At 39.2% G+C, this 24724-nt stretch overlaps 1 protein-coding gene across 2 annotated transcripts in view; it reads right to left on the bottom strand.

Moving 5' to 3' along the window:
- The window catches only part of MED27 (mediator complex subunit 27), a 96354-nt gene that overhangs the window by 10446 nt on the left and 61184 nt on the right, over positions 1 to 24724 (bottom strand). For both annotated transcript variants that reach the window (XM_082327200.1, XM_082327201.1), the window contains exons 4-6: positions 17921 to 18014; positions 7559 to 7666; positions 1147 to 1188 (exon numbers count right to left, since the gene is read on the bottom strand). In XM_082327200.1, coding sequence (XP_082183326.1) covers positions 1147 to 1188; positions 7559 to 7666; positions 17921 to 18014 — 244 coding nt within the window. The remainder of the gene's footprint in view (positions 1 to 1146; positions 1189 to 7558; positions 7667 to 17920; positions 18015 to 24724) is intronic.

The following is a 24724-nucleotide window of genomic DNA, read 5'->3' as shown; positions in this document are numbered from 1 at the left end:
AGTTACTAAGATATACGCTGTTTTACTTCCTGCTGTATTACCCTACTTGACACTACATATTTTTGAGGAGCAAGAAAAAAAAAGAAAGAATATTTAATCCACTAATCTCTGAGGTAAAGAATCAACTGCAGCACAATTTTGCTTTAATGCTAGGCAGAGAGGGAGAGCAACCAACCTCCCCAAAAGCTGTCCTTTGATCTCTAGCAGGTTAATATCATAGGTCAAATGCCTTCCCTTCTGACTGCATCTGAAATCTTGGAAGGAAGATGCACAAATACAGCCAATATGCCATACTTTTCACCCCCGCTTTTATGCCCTTTCGAGTCCCTGACCCCTATTTGTTACACAAACTACAAAAGTAGATGAAAGGAAGCTAGCCCACTAGCTGGAGACTCAAGCTCCTTGAACTGTGGCTTGAACGTAAGGAAACCGGAATTTAAAGCCAGATCAATCTGAACTTACAGCATTTTGACAAGAGGCCTTCAAAGAGAAATCTTCTCTTCCCTGCCTGGGAAATAGCGAGATATAGATCTTTCCAAAATACACTTCAACCTTCTTAGTAGTTTTATACTTAGTGCTCCCATTCTCTCATTGGTCTTTTCTTACTTTCTGGAATGGCATTCATTTCACTAAGTTATTCCTTTTGCTTACACCATCATGGGAAGAGAAGCAGGCAAAATAACGTCATAGAAAAAACTTCCAAACTTGTTTTGGGAAGTGAGTTCTACTGATTTATTAAACTCAAGCCCTCACGAAATGGGGGAAACCAAAACCAATGAAAACAACAAAACAAAATCCAAATGAACCTGAAACAGTCCTTCCTCCCCGAAAAGACTTAAACTAAAAAAAAAGAGTACTTGAAGATTCCTCGTGAAATTTGAAGGCTAGAGTAGTATAATCTCCAATTTCCTATTCCAAACCATGGACTGGAGCGGTGATGGGAAATAAATCCGAATTAAATAACAGCAGAAGTGATCTCCTTTTCTACTCACAGTTTTCCATTATTACAGATTATTGTTTGTTATTTGCAAGTTGTGATGACAAAGGAATAACTTCTGAATTCTTTTACAGAGGGCCTAGATATTTAAAATGAACTCTGCATATCTCCTATACACATTATGTAGAGAGAAATGATGTGAGTCTTACCTTCTGAAAAACTTGATAGTTGGATTTAGACCATATGTCAAGCTACAGTAGGGAAAAAAAAAAAAAAGAAGAGTTATATATTACCACATGTGATTACAGAGAAAAATAAGCTAAACAGCCGTTCAAATTAAAAGAGCAGGCAAACAGATCTACGGATTTCTCAGTTCACTATTTTGACCCGTTGCCTTTACCTGTTGCAATCCAAGAAAGGGAATTAATGACGTATGATTTCCTTTGTATTGCAATGAAGAATGAACACAATTCATCACTGTTTCAATAAAAACCCATATATATATATATATATATATATATATATATAAAAGACCTGTTGAATTAACGTGTTCTCTTTAAAAAAAGCCAAATCTTCATCTGTATGGGGTTGTGGCTGATCTATGCAAATATTCATCAGCTTCAGTCTGTTTCTAAAATGAGGGCATTTTTACTAAGTTTATGCTTGTCTTGTGTCTGAATAAGTGGTTCAGTTACAAACGACACAACGAACGTTTAGCTGAATTAAGCCAAAGCACTGGTCTACTGGGGCTAAATAAAACATCCCTTAGGAAACTGCATTTACATTTGCAGACAAAAATCACACTAAAAGAGATTTAAGGTTGTAGATAACTGAACATACCCATGACTTAAATGTGCGCTCAACTACAGACAAACTAAAAGAACAAAATTGAAATGTTTTTTTATTAACCCCAGAAACCAGAAGGTAAGGCTGTCCTTGTTAAACAACCAAATGGCTCACACAAACCATTTCAACTGACATGCTAATGCTCTTTTAGCCCCGGCCTGTGGAATATCTTCTACTCTGTCAAGGAAATGCAGCAGGGAAAAACAAAGAGGAATTTCCTTCAATCCCAGACTTGCAAATCACTTTTTTCCTACAGATCCCACTGTAGTCAGAAATTCCGTACGCACAAAACTTGTCACAGGAAAGGTGTTTGCTACAGCATTAACCTCAGGAATCTTAATCTAGACAAAATCATTTTTTGAGTGAATTTATGAAGCAGGGATAGCTCCTCTAGTGCTTGATAATATGGTCACACACGCTTTCCCACAACGGGGGTTTATCTCCTTTACTATAAAGTACAACTGATTATTTTAGTTTTGGCTTATGGTACTGCCCCTAAGTTCCAGCTGAATTTACAAGTCTTCTAAAAGGCACAAAAATGAGAGTCTGAAATGAAGGAAGTCATATGAAGCGAGTAAAACACACTGGGGGGGTGATGAAGGAGAGGGGGAAGGATGCTGAACCCAAGTAATTAATTCACATTGCTAAAAAGGTGCAGAATGCTAAAAGTTCCCACTCTTTTAAGAGTAACACTGTTAAGTGGCCCACTTCCAAATACTGGTACAGAAGTGACTCTTGAATCCCCAGTCCTCAGTCTGGGCAGGAGGTGATGTGAAAGACTTTAAAAATCACGTCAGGATAGCTGTTTCATGGCTTAGTACTGCTGACCTTGCCGTGAGACAAAGGCAGCTGATGTCTCGATGCCTTTCCCAGGTTAGATGAAGACAGAAGTACCCTGAGGCACAGACCTACAACCCTTTTTACATTTACTGGCTCTTAGGGTGGGATCCAGAACCTGTGTGAACACCAACAGCACTCATACCCTAGAGTCCACAAGCAGCAGTTCAGCCTGGACTTGGACCTGAGCTTGATTTACAGTGTAATAATAGACCTGGGCCTGTCGGGAAGGAAGCATTGCATTTCCATAGTAGAAAAGTCTACATTTGAAAATAAAAAATTAATGCATGTTTTTAAAAAACTGTTTTCATGTTATTTAAGGCTTTCTTTGACTGCAGAGAGAGTTGCTATAATTGGAATGTATGTATGGTTTTGCTAATCTCTAGTGATCAAACCAAGTATGTGATCCTCTCTAGTTAGACTCAAAAAAAAGAAAAAAGTCCACTTCAGATGCTGCATTAAGATGAGTCCAACAGGTTCTGAATGTTCATTAGTTGGCCTGAAGATTGAAAAGCTGAAAAAGTAATGAATGTCTGTCTTACAGACATGGTGTTATCCAAGTTAAAAGAAAAAGAAAAAAAGAAAAAGCTACCAAACCCCCCCAAACCACATGCACACATCCTAAATGACTGCCCACCTTTCCCCCTGAAACTCAGGATTAAGGCAGAGGCGGATTAAAGAATGCATCGTTATAGGTCTATTATTCTTCAACTTTTCACTTTCAATCAAGACACACATTTGTAACTAAAAAACTGCTGAAAGCACAATTTCAGGGCATCCTCTGCATGTGAATTAAACTGGGGCTTTTTTTCCCAATGCCCCACTCTCCCCACCCACCCCCAGCACAAGCAACAAGAGGCCATTTTCTGAAGGTCGTCTGAACGATTTCAAAGGCGATAACAAATCAGAATGTTCCCTGCATCTAATATCAAACAGGTTCGGTGCCAACACTTATTAGAGAAATCGGATTCAACCCCCCCTTCACCCAAACACACACACATCCAGCTTTGAAGTGGAAAGAATGCAGGGATCAGAAATTACCCAAGAGACAGCTCTGCCTGTCTTTGAAGCTTTCCTTTGATACTACTATTTCTTTTTCTCTCTTACGCTAGGAGGCTAAAAGCTGCCTTTTCTTATTGATATGGGGTAATTAATGAAGCCATAGAATTAACATAACCCAAGTTCCTTAACATGATAATTCAACAGAGGCACTTAGTGTTTCTTCAGTTAAGTCTAACGGATGCAAAAATAGGAATTTGGCGAGGCACTGATATTAAGTACCCACTCTAAATACGCCCTGTCAAGGTGGTTCTTAGTCTTGGCATCCAAAGAAAAGCAGAGTATTACTATGCCAAAAAATCCCAATATGTTTTTATTTTTATTGGCAGACTAGGGCCACTAATAGCTCAGCTGACAATAAGCCTACCCTGCAAGGGTGAACTGTATAGCTTCATTTATTCAGGAATCAGGACAACACTAGTAATTAATTACTATCCATGGTTAAATTCCAGCGCACAATGAGTATGTCGGAGTTTGAAATTAAGGGTGGCACGGTGCCATCACTAAAACCATAGGGCTAATTGAAATGCATCAGTAGGTGGTGGACGCAATGGGTTAGTACGGTAAGCAAGAGCGACTGCAGAGCCATCAGCATCCAGAACCCACGACGTGACAGAGGCTGCCAGATCTCACCTATTGTTTTTGCAAAGTGTCACCAAAAATGTCTAAGTTATGCAGCTGGCAACTTGGCAAAGACATATTCTGCAGGGTTTGTGAATAATTCACGAGAGAAGTACATGAAGCACTTAAGAAATGCGATGATTCTTCGTCTGTATAAGCAAAGCTTGAAAATAAAACCCCAGAATGTAGCGTCTTATTTTACTCACTGCAAGCTTAAGACTTCTATTTTTTCACCTTGATTTTGAAAGTATTTAAATCTGTAAGAGGGAGTACCCAATTTAACTAGACTTCACTACAGCAGAAACGACACGAAGCTTTTACGTAAGTACCTGTCAACCTACAGAGCACAACGTACAGGCACACAGCAAGCTAAAGCAACCCGGATAATGCAACGTCAGCTTTCCTGTGCAACTGCTAGTATGCCACCATGCACAGTTCCACAGCTACAAGAAACACCCATATTTGGTTTTTTCCAGACTTGCCTGACTACCAGAAGACTATCAACGCCTCTGCTGTTTGCACTCACCTCTTCCCTTTTTCTTCCCAGTCATGCGAAATTTGCTAAAGCAGTTGTACTTTCAGAGATAAACGATGACTCCCCTGATCCGCAAGCAAATTGTCGGCCTCTTCTGTGCACAGTCAATTTTTCACTTACTGTCTGTGTGATCATTCAGTCTCCTCATTATGGCCATGTCGTCTTTGTTTGAATACTGCTGAATATATGTTGTTGCCCCACACCCCGCTCTACCTGGAGAAAGCCCCCCACTGAATTTCACTTTCGTTACTTAAAGGACCCACTGACCCGTGCTGTTAGGAGGAGGACTCAACAGACCCTCATTCAGCTATTTAAGTGTATAGAAGCAAAACGACTTATCCAGTGTCCCTTCTTCAACATGGCTTACAGAACAGACAGGAGCTTCAAAATTGCCATGTTGTACGATACCACCTAGTTAATCTTACCACTGCTGTTTACAAATATTAAATGCTTCCTAGGAATACATAAGCAAACCCTCAAATCAGCGATTACTGTGTAAACTGCTCCCTGGAAAAACGATCACCTCCTACTGTGATCCTGAGGGTTCTCCGTATTTTTGTTATTTAATAAAGATACTCGCTGATCTTCTCCTTTTTCATACTCCTTTGTGTGTTTTCTGAATGCTAGTGCAATTTCCCCCCATCAGGCTAGAAACGGAGAAGCTAGGCTAGTATGGTGAAACCTCACTGGAGTACTTTCCCAACAGCATCTGTTGTGACAGAGAAGGAATTGGAATGGACTATGTTTGCAATTGACTGTAATCGCTCATTCCCAGCAGGCACAATAAGTAAAGCGAATCATTGCAAGAGCACAATCTTATTCTTATTCTCCAATTACCAGCGTAGTTAATTAGTGAAAAAGAGGGAGCTCGCTGTTTGTCAATATGCGCTCCAGTTGGCAAAACTCGCAAGCTACGCATTTATTCAATCTTCCAAGCCAAATTTACTCATGATTTAAGTGGCTGCAACTCCAATTCTACTTAAGTCAAATGAAATGTTCCTATTTATACCTAAAACGCAGACCTTCAGGGATGGCCCAATGGAATAGCAAACTGCCACGTAAAGGTCACAGGTCCATGCAGCCTCGTGGGAGCAGTCGCATAGCCTAGCTTTGGACACAGAAAGCTAAATTGGTAGAGAACAGACTTCCCTGCAGACTGACTTAAAGCAAGAAAACGAGCCAGGTGTTAGCACCGATGCTCTGGAGAAGCTGAACTGCTCCCCACCGAGAGCAGACAAAGGTTAGTGCCCCGTGCCCAAAGCTGGCCTTGGTGAGTCCCGCTCTCCCCCTCGCAGCAAACGATGACAGAGAATCGGTATGCGGCTCTCAGGAGAGTTAACCTTGAGCTAAACAGAAGCCCAATGCCAGATGCCAAGTTTCAGAAAGGAACTCTTTTACTTAGCTTTTTGGTATATGTAACATTATTATATTTCAAGGGAGCTTCAAAGGAAACTGGATTCATCAGAGAAAATGAGCACGCCCAAATGAAGTGTGACACAGGAATCCATCAAGCACTGTCAGTGCTCTTCGGGCAGACTATCATTTCACTTCCGAGCAGAACTTGGGGTGAAGACGGGCTGGTGCTATAAGCCTGTATTTATATGCTAATATACAGGGAGTACAGTGCAGCTGCTTCTGCGGCAAAGTGGTATTTAAACCTGCATATTTGAATAATGCAAATCAAAATCAGGCAATTTTTATTTTACTACTTCTTAGGCCAATCCCCCGCCCTTCGAGTGAGAATCTCTCACCTGGGAAATACAGCTGCATTATTTCCTTCAGCAGATCAGCTCCTGGCCTTTTCTAGAGAACAGAGGTTCAGACTCAGAGCTGCTGAACTCTGGGTCAGTAGACAACGTGCTTCTGTGTGCTAAAACACAGTTATCACTTTTGAAAGGAAAAAAAAGTCTCACCTCATTATAACATGGCCTATGGGTGCCAAGTACTCATCTTGATATAATGAACTTTTTATTTTAATAGGCTTCATAATCAGAAGAGAAAGCTCCAGAGAGAAAATGTGAAACATCGAGGTATTTAGTACTGTTACTGGCAAAGGAGAGTCCTGGCGGATGTCTCGGTAAGAGAGACCATTCCACCCCGAAAGGAGAAACAAGCTGAGCTGAAGGCCGTCAGGTCCCATTAACATCTCCTGATGCGCTAAAGAGAGCCATATGGAGCGTGTGCAGTCAGACGAAATTTGAGGGTTCAAGCAGGGTGAATTGTTCATAAAACAAATCACTTGTGGAAACAGGTAACACTTGCTTCAATAGCTGCTGTTCAAGATGTGCTATTACTGACAAGCAAATTATTGAGGACTACCTACCAACGATTCTCACAGTTGCGTTTATCAAGTTGAGCACAAAACTAGCCCGAGATTTCCCAATGGCTCTCGGAAAAGAGAAATCTGAACCTGGGGCTATTGATGTGCTGGTACACTGAAAAAATGTTTTCTCAGTAGACACGATTAACGAGGCAACTGGGGTCTAAGGTGATAAATTAGAAATTCAAGTGAGGGCTTCAGAGCTTAGAAAGAAGTCAGACATTTGGGTATGAAAAATCCAAGCAAAGCATGATAAATTTAAACTGGAGCATTCTGCAAAACATCCAACGAGTCTTTTGACAGTTTTATGTTTCTAGCATACTTGTGATGGGATTCCTGTTCTCTGACATTTAAATACCAGGTAAGAATAAAATTTAATGTTGCTGGACATACAATAACCTACCTTGCCATCTTCAGTATAGACATTTTCGTTGTACCCTTTTACTATTGTCCGGTCAATGAAGAGGCTCCGCATCACCACTATCACTTTCAACACTTTTCCTAAGGTAACCTGTGAAGAAGAGAAGGACAGAAACAAGCTGAAGGAGAGTCGATTCACAAGACCATCAAGTTAACAGCTTAAGTTGACGCAATTTCAGTTTTCAATATTTTATAGACAGACCAAAATAAAAAGATCTAAACCCACCCTGTGTGTTATGAGGAAGAGACAGACTATAAAGCGCAGAACAAACAAACATTCATTTGCAACTGAAAATGTATGAATTCACAGAATTCCCTTGTGTAGGCATGACACTGCCAAGCAACCCTCTCAATTTTATTAACATCACAACTCAATAACTTGTCAAAAACAATGAGCAAACGTGATTATTTTCGATGTATTTGATATTCTGCAATATAAGCCCACTTAGAGAAAAATAATTTGAAAGAAGAATCAGACTCTTCTAATGCTACCTTTTAAAACCATGGCATGAGTTTAATGGAAAACATTTTAGGTTCAATAAAAATGTAAAATTATTTAAAAGGAAACTACAGCTGCAATGTAAAAATGTTACATTTTCAAAGGTTTAATTTTGTTCTGTGAAAGCGGTAAAGAATAAAACTAGTATCACGGAAAATATATAGGGTCAGTCAGAGTATAACAACAGAAATAAGCCTAAACTATATTATTGACAAAAATGCAATAATGAAGGCATTTTAATCTAAAAATCAATTTACATTTCAAAGATGAACTTGCACTTCAATATTGTTACGATGTGTGTCTAATAATAATTCTGTCATTGTGTTTTGTTATACAGAGATTACGGAGTTTTTCCTCACCCAGAAAAGCATAACACTGAGATAAAAAAGAAACAATTGGTTCATTTTAATATTTCCCAACCAGCAGCAGCAGCTCATTTTCCGTTGCCTGTGTTCCAACATTTCGTCCAGTATAGATTAACACAGGCCAGAGCAATTGTGCTCCTAACCTCAGCAGGCAAATCCACACCCAAAGAAATCAGTCAATATGCATCTTTATTGATTTGTTACATGCTTTTTCTTTTTAACTCCTGCTAATGACTCCTACCTACCACCTTGTTTCAACACGAGTAACCTCACCCTGATGCTGACTAACTAGGAGACTAACAGGCAAATCAGCTCTGAAGTGCCAGGATGCTTTCCCCCCAAGGAGGAAGACAAAATCTGGCACAAAGACTCCACCTCAAAGCTGACGGGAGCTAAGGAGGGTTAGGAGGGGACATGGTGGTAGGAACGGGATGACGATACAGGACTTTGCAGAACAGTTACCCAAACTACTCTAAATGCTGCTTATTATATCACTATAGAGCTGGACAGAGTTACAAATCCCGAAAAGAACTGATGACAGTTCTCTGGCATGGGATATGGAGAAAGCAACTCTAGGACACGAGAGTCTAAACAACAGGGAAGAACAAGTTGATGGCAAGGGAGGGGACAGGGAAATGAGAAGGGAAAAAAGAGTCAACTTCAAGAAGGCAGGCTGCTAGGTATAATTTTGCAAGAACATGAAGAGAAAGAGCAGCTCAGAAGAACGGGTAAGTTTTTGAAGAAAAATATTACAGGCTGAAGGAGGGTAACTTGTACCAAGGCCTGAGCCATGCACATACCATGAATAGCTTCTTCTGGTTCCTACCTTCTTACAACAGACTGGGATTTTCTGAACATGTATGGAACTGCCTGGTGTTCTCAGGCAACCGTATCATGATATCAGGTACTGTGAATTTGGGTCTAAATGTAGGATCTTGCTGGGATACTCTGTAATAAGACCTAGTTGGTTTGCAAATAAAGGAAACTGCCAGAGTTATTTCAGCATCTAGCACTGTATCAATTAAGTTAAAAATACAAAGTCATGACCCAGAGGTGCCCGATCTATGATGCCGATCGTCCACTAGAATCAGAGAGACGTTTTTGTCGTAACTGCGAAGATGAGGAAATGGAGTCGCTTTGAAAAAAGTTGTCACCACACTTAGAGTTAACAGGTGTTGATTTATTTTTCTACCTTAGTAAGACTGGCACTTCTCTACTAAGAGAACTAACTCTTGTAACTTCACACCAGGCATCAACCATATACACTAAAGTTAAAAGGAGGAAAAGAAGAAATCTTAAACAAAAGGAAAAGAAATCTTCTTAATGGAAGAGCAAAAAGGCTGCCCTACAAACACCCAGACCCAGCTTTATAGATAATATTTTCTGTCTTCATTGCCTTCACACACTTTAGTGGATGCTCACTCCTTTCCTCTTCCCTTACGTTCTGCATTCATGATATCTCACATTGCTGCCAGGTGGAAAAAAAATTGGATGATGTTGATCTGAAGCCTGTGTGGGATGTTCCTGAAAATCCTCAGAGTGAACAGTGGAACATAACAAGCTGAAAAATCCCATGTTTGGCACTCCAGCTTGCTTGAATATACTTATTGCTGGCCTCAAACCTCCCCACAAGACTTACCTGTACAAATGCTTTCAAAATGCTTCTGCATGAGCTCATTGCCTTTTCCCAGGTCATCTGTTTTCATACCCTTCCAATGATTCGCTCCACCCTTTCAGAATCCGTCACAGCTACCCAGGCTCCGGCTATCATCCGTCGTGCAATACTGAAAGGCCAAATTCTGCAGACTGGTCCGGGACAGTAGCCTCCATCACCCACTTGCTTGAATGTCGAACAAGCAGGGTTACACTGTCTCCCACATGTGTAAGGAGCTGTGTAAACCCATCCTTAAGTGGGTACCTAAGACTGTGAGCTCTCCGAGGAAGGCACTTCTGTTGCAATCTCAACTTAGACCACGGTTTGTGCAAGGGGGTCCTCTGCAGGAGCAGGGGAACCCAGGCATCATGGTAATACAAATGAACGATCAAAGGCATCGCAGCTTTGGCCGGGTTAGTGCTAGGTTGTCTGAATTAGCTCTTTCAGTGCTCTGGCACTGAAACAGAATAAACTTTCCTATTTTGTGCCACTATTGTTCTGACGTGGGATTCCTGTAGATTTTACACTGGCTGGAAGAGAGATCGGGACTTTCAGATGATTTTTGCAGAAGCGTATCATTAGTTAAGTCTGACAGAAGTAGAAATTTTGTAAAACTTAGCGTAGCTCAGAGAAATTATAGTTCATCATTTTAACATCATTGAAAGAATGAGGCTAGTAGCACAAAGAATGAACAACAGCCTGTCACTAGACTGGAGGATGCTGTTCGATTTGGAAGCCAAAAGTATGCTCCACAGGTATTTTCAGGGTAAAGCTCATTCCGTATTGTACGCAATAAATGGGATATCCTTTATTTCTTCCTCTAATAATCAAGACTTGTAACTGTGTTCAGGACTTAATGTTTTTGTTCACCTCAACCGTATTTTACAAATCATGTTTTCCAGCAAACCATTTTCTTTCAATGCCTGCTCAACTTAGCTACCTGGAGTCCACGTTCTGAAAAGGTCTATGTATGGGATATAATTTACACCTATAGTCATACAACTGTGTCCCTACAGATCACCTGAAAGAAGGTAATAAAAAGCTAATGGCTCTGGTAAAAAAGTAATTTGATAGTTCTACTCTAAGCTCCAGTAGTGCGGGTCTCTCCTTCTGGAGGTCGAGACTCACCCAGATGGTCCCTATTTAATGGGCACTAAAATGTCCCTGCATTTCCACAGGTATCAACTGAAAGAAACTTCTTTCATTATACAGAAAAGATACCTTTCAGTTGTGACAAAAAGGTAACAATTTCCTTTCTAAGCCAACTTTTCCTATTAAATTTCAACAACTTCTGTCGATATCCTGTTAAGACAGCACTTGCCTTTTTAATATTTCGCCTGAAGGATATATGCCAACTCGTCCTTGATGTAGAAAATTTTAATTCAAATCAATACATGTACAAGGTCACTTTAAAATTCAATTAATATGAATGAAAAAATATGCCCCACAGTTCTGTAAGCTGAAAATGGAACAGTTGCAAGTTAAATACTTCTGTAGCTTCTGTTTTGGTCTGTGTAATAACAATGTACTTCTAACTTCCTTTTAACTAAAGTATACTAAATTCAGACAGTTAAGTTATTCATAAATCCCCTGCTTCCTAAAACAGCAAGCTCCAGAAGAAGGTAGGACAGGCAGCTGATTGAAATCTGCAACATTATGCAGCTTTTCTGACAAAGATATATAAAACAAAAATCTTCTTGAAATATCCCAGTTTTAAAAATATTTTGTCTATCACCAAGATAATTCTCAAAGAGCATATGACAGACACTGTATGCCAAGAAAGGGGGAGGGGGAAACAGAATAATCAGTGAGAATGGCTTAGATAATTTCTTGTAAGACTGCTAAAAAAGTTCCCATTTAACATCACTTACGGTGGGAAAAGAAATAAGTATCGCTCCAAATAAGTCAGAACTGGGGGCAAAATTAGTTTACAAAATGAAAAGGATCAAAATTAATTTACCATGCCAGAATTCTGCCTGGAGGAAATAGCTTGAAATCCCCCCCTTTAATTTTGCCCCCTCGCTGAAACCGATACCAAATGAAAAGCCCTGTTATAAACATTTTTAAAAAATGCATTAACAAACATTCATTCTTCTAATTTATTTAAAAGTTTGGTATTAGGAAAACGTATGCTGACAACACCACGCTCCAACACTTTGCAAAAAATTCCCAAAGCTCCAGATTTCCTCTCAGCATCCCAGGGAATTTGCTGCTGATTTGAGCTGCAGATGCTCTGCAATGCAGAGCTAAAAGAAAGAACACATTCTTTTCAGTTAACATGGGTACCTCCCCGCTTGTATAAAAAGGAGCACATGTTTGTATGCGTTTTTTATTCACCTTAGAAAACAATAAGACAACATCAAACCAGAGCTGTAACCAAGCTGTACACATTTCCAGCAAAAGGCCAGACATCTGCTCCTTGCCATAGAGCCAGCCATAAGCTTGTCCTCCCACTTGTGTGTCTATCTTACTAATCAGTACAATGCCTGGAAATCATATATATATATATGTGTGTGTATATATATATATACACACACACACACACACACACATATATATAAAGTAAAAAAAAAAACCAACACCCAGACTTTCAACTTGTTATTTTTTTTTCCTAGGTCTCATCTGCTGCTGGTATGAATGCTGTGCTTTCCCTCACATGCTCATTATTCTTTAATGATGCCTATTTGTAAATAGCAAGATAAGATGCAATTAAGCCATTAGAGTCTAAATAAACAAACATACTAATTACGTTCTTTACAAGGATTTCTTTTTTTATGTAAGGGCTGGAATTTACCTTTCATTAATTTAACCTAATTGCAATAGTGCATGATAAGAAGTCAACATAAATGAAGGACTTTAAATGATTTTGCCATATTAGGGACGAGCGGGTGATCCTCTCCCTCGGTAACATGGCATATTCTCTCAATAAAGCACACAAACTCGCACAGAATAGCGCTCAAAGGCGAAAAGACAGATTTTGCCAGTGGCCAGTCACACTTAGGGAAGGGTCACCTTAGTCCAGCATCGCTATGGATGATGAAATGGATTCTCTCTCTTTTTCCATTCTAAGTTATAGCACACCAGGAATTTTACAGGGACGAAAAAGATGTCTGATGTTGCAGAGTATAAACCTATAGGAATACCAACACAGCCCTGTGAGCCTTTGGGACTGGACGGCAACCCTGGGGCACAGTAATCCTGCGGAGGGAGTAAAGCCGAGGAAATTTCTTTGCTGATTCCAGACATTCTTCCTGCACATACGTGACCTCAGATGCTGGCTTAATGCTTTTTAAATGCTGCTTCTCAATCTTAAGAGACAAACTGTGAAGCCACCGCAGTCCCAACAGTCCCATTTTGAGCTCAGAAGTGCTGCCTCCAGATTCAGCTCACACAAGAGACCTCAGTACCTCCATCAAACACCAAAACCTAGCTAGTGTCTCCAAGAGAGTAAATCCCTAAATTCATGTTCATCATCCGTGCTTAAAATTAGGTGCCTAAGCCACCAAACGCGATCATCAAATCTATATCCCTGCAGAAAGCTGCCTACCTCTATCCCGTGCCTCCTCTGCTCTAGTTTCCTCCTGAACCACCAGACTGGTAAGGAGGAAACCTTACACTGCTATAGCGTTCTGGAGAAGAGAGATTGTTTTGAAAATAACAGCATTAAATTGTTTCCGATCAAGTATGACATCAATACCCATTTCAAACCACTCAGCAAATTTCCCTCCCCCCAGTTCTTCAAGATCAGGGTCTCTTGAACAAAAACCAGTTTGGTGGCCTTTCTTAATGGGCAAATAATACATTTCAGAATCTAGTTTTCCAACAGAAAACAATAACGATTTTATGCAAAACACTGATAAACAAAAATGAGACACAAGAAATGATTCCGTTTTAGTGAACAGATGTCTAGCCTATCTGCAATTAATACAGCCCACTTCCATACAATCAGACTGTTTAAAATGCTTGGAACAAGACTTGGAAGTTGAAATGCAAATGTGTCTGATTTTATGGAGAATGAATAAAATTGTATTAAAACATGTTTCATATTTTTATATGAAAGATCTAATAAAAATCTAGGCATCGGTATAAGTTTATCAAATTAATTTATCATCAAAAATTTGTAAGATAATATGAAAAAAAGAAATTGTGATTGCTGCCATGAGCTTTGGTTTGGCAGAAACAATTCAATTTTTCAAATTGGAAGTTAGTTATACATGTCATTATCCTGTAGAAACAGCTCATAGTAGAGAAAACTAATCAATTATCTGGAAAAATATTTATGCAGTGTTTCTAACTCCTATAGTAGTGCTTTTATGTAGCTTTACAAACACTGGGGAGACAAACGATTTTAAAGACAAAGTAGTTCCCAGACGAAGACAAGAAAATAAGTGCCTACACCTGACTAGGACCGGCTAGGTACAGGACCCTGAGGAAGTTATATTTGTCAACTGGAAAAGTGGGGCTAATGTTTACTGTTTTCTAAAGTATTTCTCATATTAATGAATGAATGGATTGTACATTCAATTCAATTGTACATGAATGAATGAAGTGTTTCACACTGAAAAAAAATATTCCGAATGTTGATAATGGAAACAAGGTGTGTGAAACAATCACCTAATAATCACACCATCAAGTTATTTTATTAGAAAAAATAATGTATATCTAGGAATACAACTAATCATTCGAAATAAGCAAAAATCTAGGTATTTTTCATTAATTAAAAATCAATTCATGTTTTCTTAACACACGAGATGAGGTTTATCTATTTACAATTCCTGGCATTTGACCAACAGTATCTCACAAAAACCTTAAGGAGTCCACAGTTCCCTCTGCTGCTGCTAGAAATTAATTTTGCATAACACTGTTATTAAAGCTGATATAATTCTCTATTTAGTCTTTTTTATGTCTAGTACGATTAAAAGATTAATTGAAAAATCACTAGTGAAGATTGGGATTAAACAGCACCTTGAAATGCCATGATAAACTGCTTTTAAAAATCAGCTGAGGATTTCACACAGCTCTGAAAGGTTTCAATTATTTATGTGTTTGGCCTGTGTAGCATAAATCCAGACTAATGAGGTACAATTGCTGTGTATAAATCTAAAGTATAAAAAACCTCCTTATTGTCTGAAGGGAACAGTAACCTCAAAGGGCTAGGGGGTAGCAACCTTTCAAGACGCAGCATTTATGCTCTCCGGAATAGTTTATTTTTCTCTTTGCTTAACGTTCTCAGCTTACGGGAAAGCTGTAACCTGGTTAGGGAGAACCCAGCGTAACACAAAGGTTACTCACCAGAAGAGCTTGACCAGCAGGCTCACATGGCTGCTAATTATTCCTCTTGAAACACCGGATGAATCTTAGACCATGGAAGTCCCACCTCCACAGCTAAGGGCATTAACTGATTTCCACGTGCACGTGAAGCTGTAGAGTCTGGGGCTGAAACTCTCCGTGTTAGGCCTTTTTCCTAAAGGCGATTTGTTTGGCAAAGTCTCCAGCTATTCTGAAGTTGCAAAGAATCTCACAGGCGCTCCCTTCCCCTTCTTCCCCATCTCCTTCCCATCATTTGCACATTCTTAAAATATGTATAGTGCCTACCAGTGCCTTTGAAGATGAATAAATGTTTTTTTTCTGGTAAATGGAATGATTGTGTTTAAAGATGTTTTAATACAACAACTAGACCTGTGCGTCACAGACCTTCAAAAGCAACGGCAGGTATGATACGAACAGTCCAAGGATGAAAATGGTTGAGATTATACAGTTAGTTAATTAACTCTGGGCAAACAGTATGGTTGTGAAATATTTTTAAATAAAATAAGCATTATCGGAATCCTTTGGTATTGTGGTAAACCGCGCTGCTGCAAGGGAGCAACTCCAAATCTAACTTGGGAGAAGTTCAGAGTGAGAAATCACAAGTACTGAAAAAACCTCCCTTCTTCTGGGGGAGGTGCTCTTCACACTGCCCATCCTGCAGCACCTTTCACTGAACGATTTGTGGCTGAAAACAGCAAAAGCTTTTGTAGCAGTCAGGGCCAGATGGAAAGTGCCATATTGGCAACATCAACTGAGACAGATGGGAAAGAGGGAAAACCTGCCTAAAAGAAAAAATGATAAACCCATCACACAATCACATGCAAAAATACTTTAAAAAACAACCTTTTTGATCTCTGATCCAAGGAAAATATGCATACCACTGGTTCAATACAGGGCCGCTACCTTGTAGCAACAATAATGTCCTTGATTTAGAGAGCAACCGCAACATGGATTTCACTAAATTACTACTGCTTGTAAAATGGGCTTCTTTTAGGTGGAAGGTACCACCCTTCCACCCTACCTTATTCCTCATCCAAGATAATTTACCTAATTTCCTCATTGTGCCTGAATCTTGAAAAGCGTCATCTATTTTCTGACCTCAAAAAGCCATCAGAAGTGGAAGGTACTTACTGTATGCAAAGAGGGGCTCTAAGAGAATGGAAAGGGTTTCAAAGTAAGGAAGGAAAACCAGACATTTTTCTATAACAAAATGGTTAAATATGAAGTCAGCTTAAGAGGAAACGCAGAAGCTTCCCAGACTTATAGCTCCTTAAGACTGCACTGATTAATTCAATTCTTTTCTGGAATATATTGTTCCACTTGGTGAATCCAACAATTGCAGATTAAATGTTTTAATGCCAGCTGTTTATTTTAACCTCTGACTCACTTAATCTCTTGCAAATTTGGGGCAGTTCAAAGAAAGTTAATAATGGGATGTTAGACAGTTGATTAATTAAAACTAAACATAATCACAGCTATACTTACTACAGAGAAATTAAGAGAACCTTTGAAAAACACAGGCAAAAATCTAACCATAACAGTGTTTTAAAGTCAACAAACTCTAAAAACAATACGAAATCTAAGGAGCGACCCTAACATTGACTCATATTGACTTGACAATTTTGTTTTGACAAAATATCTGATTTTCAGATTCATTTTACCATTTGCTTGAAAACAAGAAATATCCTCACACATACACTACACCCAACCCTTCTGTAACAGCCAATGTGAGAAAGGAAAAGTAAGTGCCATGAGAAATCTGAGATGGAAAAGACTCATCTGGTCTCAGTTCTTCACCTGTGTATACAGTACATTTTCTAGTTTTATTTAAAAGTTGGCAAAAGATGCAACTTCTGCCTTTCTCCCTACTAGAGGAAAATCAGCATCCAACTGCTATGTTACAGACTCCACTTCCACGTTGCTGCCTTAAGAGTAAAAGCTTTAAAGACTTCTCTTGCTATAAGCACAACAGCCGCCTGTGAAAATTGATGTGAACAATAGGTTCTTCTGGAATGAAATCTTGCTTGGTCAGGCAGAAATAAGTCGAATGTATTGGACTTGTTTATCTCTAATCCAGCCTTTACTGCTCATTTACTTCAAAGGCAAATTCTTGACTTCGTCATATAACAGAAATTCACTGACCCAAGAACAACTTGAACAAATTTAAATCATATTGGTTTCCTTCTTCTTTTCTTCCTCCCACCACTCTACTCCTTCTTAATTATCATGATTAAGACTCACTCATTGCCAAGACTGCTGAAAACCACAGTGAATATTTGAGTTTGCACTTGTATTTCTACAATCATATTTAACAATAAAATCTAACAGATCTTCCATTTAAAGGTGAAATTCTTTTTATCACTCATTTGCCTAAGAGTAAGAAAGATCCTACATTGCTGTGACAAAAGAACAGTATGTTTCGGGGGGGGGGGGGGAATCTTTAATAACCTGCATTTTAGCAACAGTAATTCAATCCCTTAAGAAATCCATCTCAAGGGATTAACTGATCCAACTTACCAGAAGCATTGCCGAGGTTCCATTTGGCCGGGATAGCTGGATAGACATTTCAGGGAACATCCTATCAATGCGATTGATCACATCATCAACGTATCTACCAAACAAACCAAAACAACAGAATTAACACACACGCTCCTTGCCACAGACTCAGATTATTACTCCTTTTTAACAATGTCCACAGGACTTTCCTGAAGTAACTTCTCTTTGATGCCTGCACATTCTTCAAAAATGCACGCAAGCGTAAATCAAAAAGTTATTGGTAAGAGGAAACATACCAAAGCCCTATGTAAGTTGTTTTGAAAATTAATTACTCTGCCCTTAAAAACATGCACTCACTTAATTTTTAGTCCCAATCTGTCAGCCTCAAACTCTTGCCATCATATTGCTAGACTTTTGCCTCAGGGGGTCGAAGGACACATTATCAAAATTACTATTCCAGTGCAGGAATTCATAGGTTGTCATCTCCTTACCCTCTCTTTGATAAACTAAACAGAGGTTTTCACAAAGTCTTCACACTATCCTTAGGGGTTTTTTTTCTGAATCTTTCCAATTTATTTCGTATACTGGTGACTCTGAAATTGGCTAGGACATTCTAGGAGTTTCTCTGGGGTGATCAAACACAGAGGTAAAATAACATCCTTTCTGCCGGGTATAATCCCTCTGCTTATGCAGGCCAAAGCGAGCCGGCATGCATTTGTCTTGCTTCCCTGGTATCGTATTAAGAGCCGACATCCATTAACAGCAAAAACTCCCTTTCAGAGACCTTGTTTCCCAGGACACATCGCCCCATCCCACGGGCACGTCTCACATCCTTCAGCCACTCCTCTGGACACATTAAAACGCACAGTGTTTGCTTTAGCAGAGTTTACAAGACAGCCTGCATCATGCATGCCCTAATCTGTCCTCCGGTACTCCTTTCCGTTCTCTTGAAGTACGCAGGAGGGAGGGCCGCTGCTGCCTTGCTATCATATCCATCTACAAACTCTGCAACTTGACCAGATCCATGAGTTAATTTATTGATAAAACTGTTTTCATGCTAGCCCGCATATGTGCTCTGAAAAAAAGATTTTGGAAAAATCAGTAGCCCCACCCAGACTTAACAGTAAAACTGAAAAACCTAATTTTTAACCTGATTAAATAAAGGCAAAAAATATTGAATTCTTGCTCTTAGAAGTTATTCAGTTCTAATGTTAGTTGCTAACCCCCTCCCCAAAAACCAATGCGGTGCTACGCAACAATTGCTATTTTGGAAGGGATTAAAAATCATCAGAAAAAAATAAGATCAGGAAAGCTTCACTTACACAGCTGGTAAAGTCAGCCCACTTTTAAAAGTAACAAAGGAATGGAATTAGTTATGACGATTTTGCATAAAAATCTTAATCCGCACTTCTCCTTGTGCAGAAAAAAAGTTTCCCCATTCACTTGAATGACTCATTAACAGCTTGCTTGCTGATAAGCAAAGTCAAAACATCCATAAGCCAAGAACTTCCATAGCACGGTGGAAGAGGAGACACGTAAGACAGTGCTTCAGGATGAGTAAGCTACACATCGACAGTACGCACCTAACTAATTTTAAACATTACTGAATCCCAGAGTTTTTTTATACAGCATGAGAGTTCATACTGTTTCGTAAATGCAGTTACTCCAGGCTCTGCAAATAAATTATCGCTTGTCGTGAATAGAGTTTCTGTGTTTCTTGATTAGTATGTGGTTAGGAACATGTCTTACAGCCTTGTATGCTAAGATGCAGATTATTGCATAACTTAAGCTTTCTAGTTTTCCAAGCTTTGGGCAAGAATAAGTTAAAAACAATCAAAATATGAAGTTACATAAAACAAGGGCTGCTTACACACTGACACAGTCTATATGCATTAAGGAAGGAAAATTCAAGTAATTTTAAATCATATAAGCAACAGTTACACTTGGGCATTTAATCTGCTTCAGTCCTTCTGAAAAATCCCAGGGGACATGTACATTTATTCTTTGAAAATGTGATCCAGGCTGGTTGGAGGTAATCAATTCTTCAACTCTTTCTTAGATCTGATTATTTTTGAAATGTAAAAATTGTCTTGACCGTGTGCCTTAAAACTTGACACAAACCCAAGTGTCACCTTCTACTACCTGAGCAGTGTAAGGCAGAACAGGGAATTCACAGGGAGCTTGTGAAGAGTCTTCCCTTTAAGGGAAATCACTCATACAGCAAAACAGAAATCTTCTCATTTGTATTAACCAGCTCCTGAAAGAACCTAAAGATGAGTTACAAAGACACTTGGGGCTTAGAAGTCTGTTAATTTTCATACAAACATACATACAATGTCCCGAGTTGGAAGGCACCCAGAAGGATCATCGAGTCCAACTCCTGTCCCTGCGTAAGACAACCCCAAAATTCGCACCATATGTCTGAGGGCGTTGTCCAAATGCTTCTTGAACGTTGCCAGGCTTGGTGCTGTGACCACCTCCCGGGGGAGCCTGTTCCAGTGCTCCATCACCCTCTGGGTGAAGAACCTTTTCCTAATGTCCAGCTTAAACCTCCCCTGGCGTAGCTTCCTGCCGTTATCTGTTTCTATCCAGCAGTGTAAATACCTGTTTGATTAAAAATTACACCCTGCTCCTGCAGACGTGTTTAACTTTACAAACCACTATATATCAAATAGAGTTAGATATCTAAATAACTTTGCAGATCTTGGCCAAGATCTCTCAGCAATTACTGCAAATTCACTTCTATCTTGTCTTAGATCACACCTTCAACAGGAAAGCTCAGGTTAGCTGCAGCACCTTCTGCACCCACATGGTGAGGCAATGCTCCAGAGGATCACCAGAAGACAGACTTCTCATTTTCTGTAGGCCTTGGCCCAGACAACAGAGCCACAGAACCTGTACCTGTAACTTGGACATCTAGGGACACTTTGAGATGCCCGCAAAGACTGTCACAATTTTAAAGAAAATAGCCACAAAATCCCTTGGAGATGATGCCATTTAACTGTCTTCATTCTTTACCTGTAACATTTGGAAAATATAACTACAGCTTCTTCAACAGGGATCAGATAACAGGTTTGGGGGTTGGTCACGCATCATTATTCTCTGAAATATAAAGCAGTTCTTTGATATACTCTCTGATTGACATTTAGTATACTGGCTGTACATAGAAAACAAAGTACTCATATTTTTTTCAAACATACAGCCATATGCATGTATTCCCAGAAATGGAGAGAGAGAGATTTCATCTACGCTGGCATTTCCAGGAACCTAAAATTTGTAGTCCTTTTTCTTAAAAAACATCATTTAACCTTCCAAAGCTACAGGTCTAAGGTCAGTCGCAGGCCACTCGTACCACTCAATTTTGCACCACTCATTACAAGTCAGTTGACAAAAAAAGAAAAGGAAAACCACGCACTTAAGAAAATAGAATGTTTTGCTTTGGCAAGGCTCAGCAACTCTGTCAGGACCAGCCACTCGGGCAGCCTTTTCCTTCTCTTCCCAGTTAAGAGGATGCCAGAGGAAATCCAAGCCCAATATGATAAAAGAGCATTGATGTAGATATTATTTTGCCCCTTTGCCTTTTTTCAAGTAGACATCAGGGTTTCCTGAGGACTCATCAGAACAGAAGGATTCTTCAAAGATGCATATATAATTACTAAATTAGCCTGACTACATGGTGGCCTCAAATATAAAATGACAAACAACCTAATCTAAGACAAAATGCTTCTATAGATATGCCCTTCAGAGAGGACATCTGGTAAAACATCTTGCGAAGGGATGGATATGATAAATCAGATGCAGCAAAGTAACGTAAAAGTGTAACTGGTGACGACTTTAGAGAAAACTGAAGAACATATGACAAAGTGCACTCCTAAGGCTGTCTGGAAAGAGGGTCAGAGAAAAAGCTGCTGGCTGGAACTTATTTTACAGAACTGAAATACATTAATTTAGTGCCAAAATAAGCAGAGTCACAATTTACACATCTCCGTCCAATCCGTTTTAGCTCAAAAATATGATAGTTCCTATTTATGTTACAGAACCTCTTACACAGTCTCAGAGAAGCGTAGCACTTAAGGATGGAGAAAAGTCTAATTTTACTTTGCCAATAAGCACTTCTAACTTTTAACGTACTTACCACATCTCAGTTTTCTCCTACTTACAAAAGATGCTGGTTGGAACAAGCATTTACAAACCCAGGAGAAATAACGCAAAGCAGGGAAAGGCAAATGGAAATAGATTTGCTCAAACATTTGGCATATCTTAACCTTAAGAAAAAAATTCATGGAATTCTCAGAGCTAAATATGAGCTGAAATGATACGGTAGTAGCTTCCCCTCTCGTCCTACAACAGGCATTGTTCCACCTACAACAGAACAGAGTTGAATAGAGTGTCTAGGCAAACGCCCTCCCCATAGCTTTTCTACCATGCAAAGGATGCTCAAAAAGGCCTGCAGACAGATCGCAAACGACTGCGAGAGATCATACCCCGTAGTCTATATATTCAATTACAGCACAGTATTCAAACTCTCTACAGACAGAATTTCATCTTACTTATTCTTCTAGGCCTCAAAAGACAATACATTAACACCTTATAATTGCGACATCCTAAGTTAGTCCCATTCTATTCAAAAAAGCTTCAAGTAACTTCATCAATACCTGCATCCTAATCCAGGCCTGTACGCATCCTAGTCAGGAGAGAACAACAGACTCGACCGACAGGACTTCCGATCATTAAATCATATCAAATACTAAAGCAATTTTGCTAATGTAATTTTACCGGTCAGAGGGAGGATTTTTAAAGAAGCTTTAATAGCAGGTTTGTACCAACTTCCCTCTCCCATTTTTTCTCATCCTTCTCTCCTTCATGACACAGATTCATAATTTTTAAGGAGGTTTTAAAATTATATTTTTGACAGAAAATCTTTATTTTAAAAATGATAAATAGTATCATTCAGGGGTATGCATCTGAACGTGCAACGGAACCAGCCAGTAAGATCAGAGCTGACATCAGATGCTCTCCAAGGCAGTCAACACTAAAATTCATTATTTTTATTTTCATTTAGTAGGATGCTTTTTCTACAAACACATTATATTAATACTGCAAAAGTCAAAACACAACAATCTACTTCATGAACATTAGCAAAGACTAAAATTAATTCGAAATGTTATACTCCAAATGAATTCTTGTTATGAACGTGCAGAAAAATCAACACTAGAATAAAGCAACAGAAATATTATTTGAAAGTCTCTCCGCCATTTTGCCAAGAAGCGTATACACAAATCCTTTAGTCCCTATTAGAGGAACAACGCCTGCGACAGAAGACGCTTTTGAAGCCAGTTTGAAAATACTGTTTATAAGGGACTAATTAGTTATGCAAAATGCCAAATGAGAAGTCGCACGCTAAAACATCAGGTTGACAAGGTAGAAATAATTCAGGAACCATCTTTGTAGATAAACAGTCTTGCAACATCTCTTTGATTCACACAAAGGCCCCCCAAAAGACAGTAACATAGAAAAGTAATTCACTATAACTGCCTTTCAATTCCACACCGGACAGATGGTTTAGTTCTCTAATGTGACCTCTCTCTTTCATTATTTTTTTTTACTGGATTAGATCCAGTGATCCAATGTTAGTGTGATGTTTAACAGCTTAGACAAGATTTAAATAGCATTTATCCCACACAGCGTTTAACTTGCATGCTGTTCATTTTTTCCACTCAATACAACAATTTAAAGATTAGAAATATAAGTATCAATAATAATTTTCTGAGGAGGTCTTTTGGAAGAAAGAAAATTTTGCTAAGTGGTCTTGGGGAGACAGAGAAAAAGAGAGAGAGAAGAAAAAAATACACATTTGCAATATAAAAGAGCGCAATCTTTCCTATACGCTCAGTGGGAAACACCACATATGAGATGAAGAGGAACTCTACGATTCTGTTGAAGCTGGATTCATCATGTTCTGGACAGCAGCAGGGAAAACTCCACACATTCTCTCACTTACTAGCACAGTATTTACTTGCTCCCAGCTTTTTTTTTTTTTTTTGCTTTCAGTTACTATTTTCAACACAGCTAATAATTTCTTTCCACATGTCTGATATTTCAGCAGCATGGGCTGGCCCTGCAGACTCTCGCTAGCATATGTAGTGTTCGCTAATAAAGGCATCGGTGCAAAGAGCTGGCCTGCACTCTACTGAGACCTAAGGAACAGCTATTTTTTGCAGAACCAGGCTCAATATGTAACTTAAAGCTGTTAGCAGGGGCAGGATTTTAAATATTATAGATTTTATACAGAGACTAAATAGTTTTCAGGCAACCTGATTAGAGAAAAATTATATTTTAAAATTTACAAGGTAGTCACAGTTCTAGTGTGATTTATTAATCAATGAATTAAAGTTTTAATTTGAGTCGGCTACCTGCTGAGCAAGTCTCTGCAGGTAGCAAATTCAAGTTGATAGAAGGCTTTTCAGAAGCATCAATTAACAATAGTTATTAAAACAGTGACCTCTGCCAGCCTTTGTGAGATGATGCTTCCTGCTTGGATAGGCAACGGAGAGCGTGAAAAGAAATTCAACCACTCTCAGGCTCAGAAAGCGACTTCAAGTCTCAAGACTAAATTAGACACAGCTCGCACAATCCGTGACATCTGTATGTCAGTGCTGGGAGTCTCTGCCTCTCTCCCCACATTCCACAGGTTGTGGTGGTGTTTGGTTTTTGGGTTTTTTTTGTTTGTTTTTGTTTGGTTGGTTGGTTGGTTTTTTGGTTTTTTTAATTGTTAATTCAGGCTCTTGCTCTTTTCTTCTCCAGAGCCTCTATAAAAATGCTCAC

This window comes from Platalea leucorodia (assembly GCF_965183815.1).
Source record: "Platalea leucorodia genome assembly, chromosome: 15".
NCBI classification, from domain to species: Eukaryota; Metazoa; Chordata; class Aves; order Pelecaniformes; family Threskiornithidae; genus Platalea; species Platalea leucorodia.
The sequence above is the reverse complement of the archived record's forward strand: the minus strand, read 5'-3'. Positions and strand labels throughout refer to the sequence as shown.